Source organism: Thermobia domestica, chromosome 5, assembly GCF_964235325.1.
Source record: "Thermobia domestica chromosome 5, izTheDome1.hap1.1, whole genome shotgun sequence".
NCBI classification, from domain to species: Eukaryota; Metazoa; Arthropoda; class Insecta; order Zygentoma; family Lepismatidae; genus Thermobia; species Thermobia domestica.
Window position 1 is genome coordinate 126,210,520 of NC_137458.1, and position 13,306 is coordinate 126,223,825.

Sequence of the window (13,306 nt, forward strand, 5' to 3'; positions counted from 1 at the left end):
AAATTCGGAGTTCAAGCCGGGGAAAATGAAAATAAAGGAATTCTGTTTTTTCAGGAGAATACACCTATCCATCAAGCCCCTGCAAACACAACTGACATTGCATAATCTAGGATTTCAATGTCTAGATCATCACTCTTATTCCGCAGATTTAGCTCCGTCTAACTATTACGTCTACTTATTTCCCAAACTTAAATAACACTTAAAAGGACGCCATTTTAGATCTGATAGGGGTAGTGCTACGAACAGTGGTGCGAGGAAATCTTCAGATTTTTTAACTTTTCTGTAAAAACTGGTGCATTGTACAAGGTAATATATTGACTCTCAGGGGAAGTGTAGAAGTAAAACTTCACCACCTGCACTCCTTCCGGGTTGGGCTACGAATTTTTCAGCAGTTCCTAGTCAATATGGTAAACGTCACGTCAATACTTTGAAACAAAATGAGTAAGGGAGCACTAGTATAAACCAATTACTAACTAAAGATCAGCACTCTGACAATACATTTTATTGGGGATTAATTTAATTCTATAAATTTATTATTATCATTTGCAGGAAGGGAAAACACAACTCTTTTTATCCCGTTCAAAAAATTAAGCCCTGGTAGTTGCAAACTAAGCTGTTATAAGCACATCCTCTGAATATTGAAAGCCGAGAATAATGTGTCAGAAAAAAGAAGTATAGAACCTTTAAATAAAACAAAATATGAAACTGAAAACTTCAAACCTTGATAAATACAAACAAGTTATGTAATTGGTTTTACCTTTCTTTTGTTTCCAATCGAAGTTGATCCAATGAGAAGAAAACAGATCGACCAAATCTACTATTGTTCGCTAGGCACAATAATTAAAAATCACAAGAAAGAAGTATAACTAAAATTTACCTCAAAAGACGCTAAATTAGAAAACAGAAGTATGCGTGCATACCCAGACACTCAAACAAGAAAACTTGAGGACTAATCTGCTACCTAGTAAATGCATGGAAAGTAGACTACAATTTGACAATGAGATTGGTTATGATACGGATATAAAATACTACATATGGAATGTTTAAAGCTTGTAGGAGTCTGGGGGGCAGTCTAGGTGGCAGTTAGGGGGGCAGAAGTAGCTACTAGGGGGGCGCTCGCCCCCTTGCCCCCCTCTGGCGTCGTCACTGCACGGGATTCGGGTTTTCCCTACAATCTTTTAATTATAAAATTCCTGTTATATACAATATAACACACAAAGTCATAAAAGACTTTGGTCCGAAGACCAATACAAAATTTTCTATGTACTTTGGCTAAATAGATGTCCCTAGGCCCATGCAGCTAAGGGAAGGATTCCACAGACCTCCACCCGAGATAAGTGGAAGTGGTTGGGGAATTCTCAGTGCTCCAGGAAGCAAAGATAGATTGGTGTCTCGTAGAGCTCCAGGCAAGCTAAGCGGGTAGGAAACCACAGATCTCCAGGGAAGTACGTGATTGTGGTTAAGGGTCTCTCAGAGATCCAGGCAAGAGTGGGATTGAGTTCCCACAGAGCTCCAGGCATGCAAAGTGGGCACGACTCCTCAGAGCTCCAGGCAAGCAAAATGGGCAGGACACCTCAGAGCTCCAGGCAAACTAAGAGAGGGGATTTTACCAGCCGAAACTGATGTAAACGGAGATCTTTTATTGTGTTTTATACCCTCTTCTGTTACATGACCTCATGATGACGACGATGTCTGTCGTCTGCTTGCTTATAATAGTTGTATTAAGAAAGAACGTGGTATTGAAAATGAAATGAAATTTTGAGTTTTACGTCCCACGGTTATGCCGGTTAGACTAAAGGAGACGGTGATAATAAGTAATGAATGAAATGGTGGAATGAAGAAAGTGGGAGGAAACGGGAGAACTCTGAGAAAACCCACGCACACGGTGTTTGTCCACCAGGGGAGGGGATAGATATATAAAGAAATGAAAATGAAAGTGACTGTTTTGTAACTTCATCACACTTAAATCACCCGACCGATCATGATCAAATTTTTAACATAGATGAGGTTCGAACCTGGCATGGTTTTTATCATATCACTTTGGAGGTGCAATTTAGGGGAAGGGGAGATGTTTAAAAATGATCGAAAATGACCAATATTAGTGTCGAATCTATAGTTTTCGGAGTCGCTGAGAAGAACAGTGGCACTTTTGATGGTGTTTGAATCCTAATTCAGCCCCGCAACTTGGGGGAAAGATATAAAAATGATCTAAAATGACCAATATTAGAGTCGAATACATATATTTCGGGGTCTCGGAGATATATATATATAATCATCGAAAATGACCCATATTAGTGCCGAACCCGCAGTTTTTGGGGTTGCTGAGATAAACAGTGACACTTCCGATGTCATTTAAATCCAAATTCAGCCATGCAACAGGGGAGGATAAGGGGTAAGATATATAAAGATCATCGAAAATGACCAATATCAGAGAGCACTTTAGTAATAGTAAAAGCGGAATCCGGAAAGCAAAATCGGAAAATTCCGGAATTCGGAAAAATTCCGGATTTCGGAAAAAATCCGGAATTGAGAAAAAATCCGGAATTCGGAAAAATCCGGAATTCAGAAAAATCTGGATTTCGGAAAAATTCCGGAATTCGGAAAAATTCCGTAATTCAGAAAAATTCCGGAATTCGGAAAAATTATTTTTTCTTTTTTAATCCTATTATTTGTTTTTTGATATCTTCTAATACGCAATGATTATCAAGGACAATGGCATATTAATGTAAGGGCTACTCTGCAGACTAGCAATAAACAATAAACTATAACAGATAAACAATAATTGCAAAAAAAAAAGTAACTAACTTGGGCACGTCAGGGGACATCCACATTGCGCATTATGTTCGCGAGAATATAGGGAGCATTGAGACTCTAGCAAAGAGCCTGGTGTTATTATTACTCAAAGGGCCGTACGATGGAGGCATTAACGTTAATGTTAATGGCACTAATAAGCACTTACTTGCTCTAACGGTTAACCTCATTTTTGAGATGATTCTTAGAAGTGGGCGTGTTGGCATGCAGTTAGAAGACTTATATCTATTATTTAAAAAGCACACGTTATCTGTGGAGTACTAACGATTTGCGTCACTATCGAACACTAACGTAGCACTAGCGACGTTTAAAGTCGAAACTGGGGTCTGACATAAGTGGCTTGTCAACTTCACGGACATTATATTTTCCTTGAATGAGAGAATTTTGCGCCCGGGAAATTTGCGCCCTACCCCAAAAAGAGGGGGAAATGCGCCGGCTAGATATTTGCACTGGGATGTTAGCACCCTACAATTCAACTTATTTTTGTATTGTGTAAAGTAACTTCCACTCACACTTGAACTAGGCATGCCTCTCATCGTTTCAGTGAGTTACTCCATCCGTTATAATATTCCGAACAAATGAAAAAAATACAATTTTAGTTCACTAAAGGGCAATCCATACAAATACAATTTTTCATTATACTACAAAATTTACAATAAAAGTATAAATGACTGATATATAATTATTTATTAATATAATCAAAGAGTATAACTTAATCTACAAAAGGCTGTTTGGCTCTACCCAGATACCTCTGTTCACAATCCTTGCGAGTTGTTTGGCTTTTCAGGACACAAAATATAGAAAAGAAAATGTAAAGTGAATGTAAAATCAGGTCAGTAATATTATCAAGAAAACTATGTACAGTGTGTTTACTTGCTGGAATTACACTTCAAACACACAATTGCGTTCAGTCGTTCTTTCAGAAAAAATGTTCCGGGGGGCACACTTAGTATTCCGGAGGGGGTCACTGCTGGTACTATTCTATTTATTATTATATTATAGACGTATTATTTTGGTCTCCTCTGAGGGGACACTCTGAGAGCTCTGGGGAGGCCAGTGTTCCCCCAAAATCATCTCTGGAAGAAGCAGTGATTGCGTTGATCCGTTGTGTTCTTTTGGCTTATATTGAAGATTATTCTCCCCTTATATAGTCACAATGAAAATAAATCACAAATGGTATGGCTGTGGGGGGAAGATTGTTTATGCTGTAATGTCAGCCCCTCCGAGCAAATGCGTAAGCTCGAATAGATTCTTTTATTTCGCAGGGCTCAAACTTCCCGGTGGAGGTACACCACAGGCGCAATTTTCCCTATTCTTGAGGTAGGGCGCAAATTGCCCAGGCGCAAAATTCTCGACACCGTTCGAATGACCTCGGAAGACTATATCTTTTTCAATACTTTTTTTATATTCTTTTACTCGAGATTTTTTCATAGCTCCTTATTAAAATACTTACTAACATATCCTCATTTTATTGCCCTAACCAATCAATATGGGTATGTTGTCAGTAAAATATATAGATTGAAAGAGCTCCTGGTATGTAACCATAGTATTTCATATCATCCCCCCATTAGAAATCTTGGCTAAACGAACCAATATATGTTGCCAATAAAATAGTTTAGAATGATTGAGCCCCTGGTAAATAACCACAGTATTTCGTGACAGACACTCCTTCCTATTACCATATTCTAGTTACGTGCCTGACTCAGCTAATTCTCTACATTCTTTACCAAGCACACATTTTCTAAAGTGGAAAATGCTCTCTAAATACCTAAGCTCATTATTTCCAGCAGATGCACAAATTGGGTAACATTCTATCTACATGAATGTTATATATGTCGATTACTGGAAACCACTTCTCGCTATCTATTACCATATTTACTATATAATGATTAACGTTAAAACCGGAAATGGTTATTTGTACCGCTTCCGGTTTGAATATTACATTCATCATGGAACTCGATTCTTAACTAATGACTCTGTACATCATGGCCAAAATTGATGGTAATCCATCAGATAGTTCTTGAGACTGTTTGATTCACTGACGTACAGAATGAATATATGGCTATAGAGTTTTGATAAACTAAATTCGTTAATGAGTGATGATGGAATAAATATAAGAAAGGGAACCAAGAGTACCACCGGGAAAATTTTCGAACACAAAATTAGCCATCGAAAACCCACATGCCTTGGGTTAGAATACCATAGATGAAAAATCTACCACTGAGTCATCAATCACCCGCTTATTAGTTTTATTAATTATTATATTAATATAAATTAATGAATGCCTGCTTATGTTAATTATTGAACAATTACATTGTATACTTCGTAAAGTCAAAAATTATAAATTTGTATTTACTGTACATAGGTATGTTGATAATAAGCGAATGTTATTAGAATACTAGCAGCGTTCACCCCGCTTCGCTGCGGTCACCCCGGAACGCAATAAACTTTGTTACTTAGATAATTTTTACTTTTTCGCTTTCAAGTGATATGATAAAAACCATAGAAGATTGCACTAATGTTAACATTATATCGCCTGTCATTTATGTTAACCCGCCCCGCTTCGCTGCGGTCACCCCAACCCGCCCCGCTTCGCTGCGGTCATCCCCGAACGCAATAAACTTTGTTACTTAGATAATTTTTACTTTTTCGCTTTCAAGTGATTTATAGCGCCTGTCAGTTATGTTAACCCGCCGAGTCACAGGGTCATGCGGGTTGCATATAAATACGTTTATTTTTATACCTATGATGAACTAATAACAAAGGATTTGTACGTATGGACACCTGAATGGTCAATTATCTCAAGACACTGGTAATTGAAAATTAAAGTGATATGATAAAAACCATCTAGGGTCCACATCCTAACAACCCCCCAAAAATGAAAGAAATCGGTTCAGCCGTATTAGCGTGATGAGCGGACAAAGGATTTTTTGTACGTATTGACACCTGATTGGTCAATTATCTCAAGACACTGGTAATTGAAAATTAAAGTGATATGATAAAAACCATCTAGGGTCCAAATCCTAACAACCCCCCAAAAATGAAAGAAATCGGTTCAGCCGTATTAGCGTGATGAGCGGACAAAGGATTTTGTGCGTTCTCTTTTATATATATAGATTTGTTGAGATTTCTTTTCCTTCACTGGCTTTCGTCTGGTTAAAAAGTAGTTTGCAGTGCTTTGGAGCAGCCGCAAGTGGGAACGCGATAATGTTTGAGACATACCGGCGACTTTTTTGTGTGTGAAAATAAGACCTTCCTCATAAAGCAGTAAATAACTGCAGTAGCAATTGTCTACGTAAGTGATAAAGACATATCCAACTACAAGAAACTAATACAGTATATATATTCATTATTGTGTTTTTCTTTTAACAGCTACTAGCTAGGGATGGCCAATTCCAGAATTTTTACTTTCCGGAATCCGGAAAGTAAAATCGGAAAAATTCCGGATTTAGGATAAATTCCGATTTTTTCTAAATTCCGGATTTTTTCTGAATGTCGGAATTTTTCCGAATTCCGGTTTTTTCCGAAATCCGGAATTTTTCCGAATTCCGGATTTTTCTGAATTCCGGAATTTTTCCAAAATCCGGATTTTTCCGAAATCCGGAATTTTTCTCAATTCCGGATTTTTTCCGATATCCGGAATTTTTCCGAATTCCGGATTGTTTCTGAATTCCGGAATTTTTCCGAAATCCGGAAAGTAAATTTTCCGATTCCGGAAAACAAAATTTCCGGAATCCGGATTCCGGAAAATTTTGGCCATCTCTAATATGTATATATATATATTTATATATCAAAGTGTGAACTGTAGTACTAGTGTAACTGTAGGCCCATCTACGAAGGTATCAAATATAAGGTGAATTTGTCTCTAAGATCCAGAGTTTTTTTGTATAGCTAATTAATCTTTTTGTATTTTGCAGATATCAAAGTAAGGTAAGTCTGAGGGTTATTACTGTTTTCTACGTCAACTCGTCTGGTACCTAGACCAATATAAAGATAGATAAAGATAGTGCACGACTTGAAATTACTCTAAGAAGGAGGTACACGATGTTATTCGTTTTTTATAGGCCAAGAGACAAACATCAGTTGACATTAATCGAGAATTGGTGGACGTCTATAGACAGAATGTTATGTTGCAGAAACAATTGAATGTGTGGTGCAATGCATTCGCAAATGGTAGGAGGAGTGTGATAGATGATGACAGAAGTGACAGACCAGCAACATCCATCACCTACAGAAATGTGAGTGACGTCGATGCAATGATTCGTGGAAAAAAGAAGAATGAGGTTGTATGATATTGCAGATGCATTGTATATCTCATATGGTTACGTGAGGAGTATCATCCTTGACCAAATTGGCGTCAGGAAACTGTTTGTGCGCTGGATGCAAAAACATCTGGATGAGGAACAAAATCATCTTCGAATGGGCAGAGCTCCTTCGTGGCTAAGTGGTTAGCGTACGCGCCTTTGGCGTAGGAGACCGGGGTTCGATTCCAGGCGGTAGCTCATGTGGTTATGATTCCACGTTAATCAGTAGGTCCACGTCTCATATAGCCTCGCTGCTGAACGGGACGTTAAACTCAAAAATCCAATCTAATCCAATTCGAATGGGTATCCCTCTGACCCACCTCACGCTATATGCCCACGAAAGAAATTCATTCCTTCATCGATTCACAATGGGCCATGAAACCTCAATATCCGTATGGACACCTGAGTCAACACCTGCATGGGCAGTATTTAGATACAGTGGAAGAAGCACAACAAGCTACGGTTACCTGGTTAAGGAACCTGGAGCAACTTTTTTTTTTCAAAGAGCATGGATGATTTGATGTTATGTTGAAAGCATGTTTGGACTACAATGGTTCCTACGTTGAATGCTAGTGTAATACCACGTGTCAAACATGATACAGTTTCATATATTTATCTCTGTATGTTGTTCAGTAAATCGAAAATTCACTTATGTTTTTGATACATCCTTGTATATGCTACTTAACAATAAACATAACTAAGTAAGTCCATTCAACAACCTATTCTTACTAATATTAAAAACTAATAAAACTCTATGCAATAGCTTATACCTAATACTACCACTACTGCTAATTTACTTTACAATTTGCCTGAAGTACCTAGATCACCATCTTAGCAGTTTAATTCTTACCTTGGGAAGCTTCTTGTTGAGAATAACATCACCTAATTTCGTCTTCGACTTCACTGGAACTAATCTGAAAAAGAAATGAATAATTAGTCATTACATATAAATAACTTAGACTACATGTTTATTATTATGTATAATAACTTTAATAGAACACGACATATGTGTAAATTGTTTACCTGTTATGTAAAATTATTTTCTATTTTGTTCTGGTTATTTATAGCATTTATTCTGTTTTTTTTTTGTTTTTGTTTTTTTCTGTAACTTCCATTCTTTGGGTGGATTTCCGTAGACTCCAAGAGTCTCAGCTTCTGGTATCGCAGACCACTCATTTTACTCAGATGCGTTTTAAGTTGTTTTCGCTTTGCCTGGAGTTAAGCTTCAGATGACGACTCAATCTTTTTTAAAATTCTCTATTGTCATTCCTTTGTCGATTGTGTGGCTCATATTTTGTTACCTTACCTTATTGTATTAACTGGTAGATGTATGCGTCGACTAAGTCACCACTACTATACTCTTGTGGAGTGCAGCACAGAATGTGAAACAGACAGTATGCATTCAAAATTTGAAAATGCTACTACTACTACTACTACTACTACTACTACTACTACTACTACTACTACTACTACTACTACTAATAATAATAATAATAATAATAATAATAATAATATGAAGATCCGCAAATGCTTACTTTAGACGCTAGAAGCGTAAAAAATGACAGATTCAAAACAAATAAATATAAAATTGTAAAATAAACGTAAATTAGAGGGAATTTTGACAATCGAAAATAAGATTATTTGGTGAGTGTGAACTGCGAAGATATTATTCTCGAAGGTAGTGTTATATTAAATTATGCCTGGAAGTAATTGCTAACCTAATTCCTCCTCTTTAGTTTTTCTCTGTAAAATTAATTAAATCGCTGATGTTCTCTTCGTGGCCATCGTATCATATATTAATTATTATTTTTGAAGCGAAAGTTAAAAAAAAAATAATTTCCGATTATTTTAATTAATCTATCGGAAGGTCAAAACATTGAAGCTAGGATTGCTTACCAGACGAGAATTTATGCTGTCTCTTCTCGAAAAGATGTTGTGAACGTGATGATTCATCTTCGAAAGTTTCTATTAGAAGTGTTCTGTCTAGTGGCCAACCTTTGTTTAATTTTCATTTCTAGATTGATTTATACCAGTTATTAATGTAACACGTTTTCTGAATTAATATTGTTCTTTCTACGTTGAGCACCGATCACAAATATTTGATATTTAGTACAACAATGAGTATAGAAGGGCGAAGATTTCAGTGGGAGATTGTTAACTATTGCTGTTACCAGAATAATATACTTTAGATCAGTGGTTCTCAACCTAATTCCTACCACGGCCCCATTTTATCACATCCTTTTGCCAGCGACTCACTTATAATTTCTGCTTTGTAATAAACTTATCTGGGATTTTTACTTGTATTGTGGAGATCTCACGATATCCATCTATTTTTATAATAATAGAATCAATTGCTTATATATAGTGGATGCAGTAACTTCCCTAAAAGCGAATGGATTAAAACCAAATTTGATCAGCTCATTCATATTATAAATATCGAATCCGGTCCATCATACTGTTTCAAAATGCAGGCCGTTTAAATATTTTAAAACTTCATAACTTCCTTAAAAAATAAAGTGATTTCTAATTTTGTTAAAAAAAAGTTAATGAGTATTTCAAGTGACTTGATAATGTACGTCACGAAGATTGAACCGGACATTGAATCAGACTAGTGAAGTCACAACATGCTCAGGTATCTCATTAGCTTTCAATTTTAATTGGATTTCAATATGCAGGTTTTGTAGCATTTGTATTTTTTCTGGTGTTTCAATCTGCAGTTCTCATTAGTTTCATATGGTACCTCTTTCATTTAAATTTATTTTTAAACAACTCTGCACCTGTTGAAAATGTTTAGTGGGCCTATTTTTTCTTCTTAATAGTATGTATAAAATAAAAATATGTTTGTCAGAACAAAATGTAGAATAATGTTTAAAAATATTTCCGGTATTAGATTCTACTTATATTTATCTCTTCCGCTTATCTTTGAGATCCCATGAAACCCTCTCGCGACTCCCTTAGAGGTCGCGACCCTCAGGTTGAGAAACACTGCCTTAGATTAACTGTATTTCCGTGTGTGTTCCATCAACCCGGGAATCTTGCATGCCAGCATAGTTTTTGCATAAAAAAGCATTAGAAATAGATGACAGACAGGGGCAAAATGATGGGTAAATAAACTCATGACATAGCCTACAGCGACAACATTGTGTGCAGTGGTACCAGCTACTGTGTTGAATTTGCCTACGGAGAAAATGTGACGTATTTTTTTTTCTCCTTAATATTTCTACTTCTTTTTTCTTTTATTCATTTCCTTAACGATGTTGTAATCAGTGCTACTAGATTCCGGCAACACAGAAAAGAACAGAATCCCGAGAGTTTTGCTTTATTGAAAGTGAATATAGAAAATACCTGTATAATGAAACTACACGTTTCATGTTTTCTTTCGAAGTTCAATTTTTTGACGCTAGAGGGAAGAAGAATGAATAAGCCTGTCTGAACCTGTTTTAGTGCAGCACGCATGATATTTCCGGAATACTGTGAGGTAGCAAGTAGAATTACGCTAAATCCTTTTTGGTCGACTAATTTATTTATTTATTTACAAGAATGAAGTAGTTTTTATTGTTCTTTCCTTGGTGGAATTACTCACTGGAAAAATAAATATAAATGACCAATTCTGTGAGTAGCATCAGCACAACAATACAATAGCGCCCTTTTTTGGATTGGAAGCAAATTAAAACCATACTCCTATGTAATTTGCTACCTGAAAGAATTGATCAGCTACGCGTAGACGTGGCTAGGGAAGAGAATAAAAACTCAATGATGAGTGGGTATGTACACCAAAGAGAAAAAAAATCATGGGGGAATACAAGGAAGCTTATTTCAGCCTGCTTTTAATATTCAACTCATCATTGGACAAGAGATGAGGAAAAACAATGCTAGTAAAGCACTACTATGGATATGTTTAGTGAAGCTTGTCTGAAAATTAATGTTATTGTAAGCAGTTTTGATTATGGTGTGGAGTGTGTCTTTATATACAAAGAAAGAAAGAAAAAATGTTTGGATACAGTAAAAAAAATGTGAACTAGCAGGTTTACAAACCCAGGAACGTACCAACAAACAAACCAATAAGCTAAAACCAAAAAACCGCTGCGTTTCTTTTAATTTGTAGAGGGAAGGATTCTCGTCTTCTGCTGTTTGATTACTGGTTTCAAAGATGGGTACCTCTTCAGAGTCAAAATGAAATGGAAACTTCCGATTACAGTGATCCTGCCTCTCGTGGGCTTTAATCAAGACCAGAAGAAGAGGACGAGACCATGGCTATATACACCAAATACAACCAAAAAGAAAAGAACAATGATTTACGACAAACTAAATCACAATTGTAGTAGTGAAGCATATAAATAACGGGATGACGACAAACCTTTCTGGACGGATAATGACGGTTGAATTCTCGTCTTCTTTTTTCTCTCTCTCTCTCTGATTTTTTAACGCACACAGCATTTGATTTCTGTAGTTTTGGGCCTGCCTATGTGACTGCGTGAGATTTATCATTACACTTGTTGCCACCGATCATTAAGGGAATCTTCAATCGCATCGCAAAGCCCCCCCTTGTCATTTTCTTCGTTCTTGGCAAATGCAAAAGGAAGAGGCCATAGTGTTCACACAAACACACAACTTGCTTCGTTGTTCTTCTTCTCCAGATTAATGGTTTTGGTTAAGGAGAAGACGAGGAGGGGGGAGGATATCGAATAAGGTTATCATTATATTACTGTTTCAATTCTTACGCAAGCTTTAGAATCTTCTCTTAATACTTTGACCTTCTACGTTCGATGGTGAGAAGTATTGGTTCATTGTCAAGGTCACCTATTATAACGACTTATCTTTATTATTAAAGAAGACATAATTTTCTCACAAATATCGTATTTTTGCTGTATTCCGTCTATCACTCGTACATGTGAACAAAATAATCTTTGAGTAGATGTCCATCAATTTCATTGAATAAACGAATAATATTCTAACATAAATTCTACAATAATATGAGCATTTAACGAAAAGAGAAGTCCAAAGATACCAACCGATATATCTCTTTTAACTGAACAAAATCATACGAGTGAGTTTAAATCCTAATGAGTAGTTTTTGAGATAGAAACTTGTTTTCTGTAAATCTAATAATTGATATTGTATGATAACCATGCTTAAGGTGACCAGATCCCCGTTTTAGCCGGGGTAGTCCGTTTCTTTCAACGGTTGTCCTGTTTTTCTTTTCTCTGAATCTAAAACTGCATGCCTAAATCTCCCGTTTTTGAGCAAGTATGAACCAAATTTCCCATAATTGTTATTCGAAATATAAATGATCAGAGCTAATTCTACACTGTGTTTCCTTAACCCAAGGAACACCAAGGTATTTTTGGGTTACATGGAACACCAACGAGGGGCCTCTGAGGCCCACGGATTAAAGGTCATTATTTCTCACGGAAAATAATTTATCTTGTTTGATATGAACTTGGGGTGTCTAAGACATCATATATTATTATTTTCTATTACTACTAGGTTTCTAAGTACAGTGTTGCCAACTATATGTGTGTAATTGTGTAAGTTACCATTTTTTATTTATGTCAGTAACTATGACCTATTTATTTTATTTGTTTGTGTAGAAAAACTATCAAACAGATCAATACCAACTTACTACAGTGTAGTATGTGTACAAAGGCGGCTTCTAAAAGCATTTTGGTAGTGGTGCAGTAAAGTGCGGGATAACGGGGACGAGTGAGGTATACTTCAGTATCCTAATGAATTCAGGATTAATCTTGTGTAATTCCATCTCGGATATCCTTGGAATGGCGAAATTCTTTCAAATTTTGTTTCCACGAAAAGATGGACAGTGTGAGGGACGTTCATTAGACACTATAAAGGATGTCAATAGAGAAGCAGTGTTGCCAATCCAACAAAAAGTTATAATTTTTCTAGTAGCACAACGTCAGGTTTTTGCACCTATGGAATGAACATGTAAAACCTAAGCAAACAAGCTACGACTTGTCTATCAGTTTTGTAAACTAACACCACTACAGCATCATGAATATTACAACGGATTCACTGCAAGGCAAAGTTTCTTTCCATTACTATTGAAACTATTGAAACTTGATTCTCTCTTTCTTATATATATATATATATATATATATATATATATATATATATTATTATCTCGCTCTTCACCATGACACTCACAGGTGAACGGGTTATTGCTGACGGAAGAG

General features: G+C 36.3%; 1 protein-coding gene across 1 annotated transcript in view; it reads right to left on the reverse strand.

Moving 5' to 3' along the window:
* LOC145685239 (uncharacterized) overlaps positions 1-13,306 on the reverse strand; it is a 91,508-nt gene that overhangs the window by 49,274 nt on the left and 28,928 nt on the right. Inside the window, exon 2 of the mRNA XM_081757600.1 lies at positions 7,966-8,029. Coding sequence (XP_081613726.1) covers positions 7,966-8,029 — 64 coding nt within the window. The remainder of the gene's footprint in view (positions 1-7,965; positions 8,030-13,306) is intronic.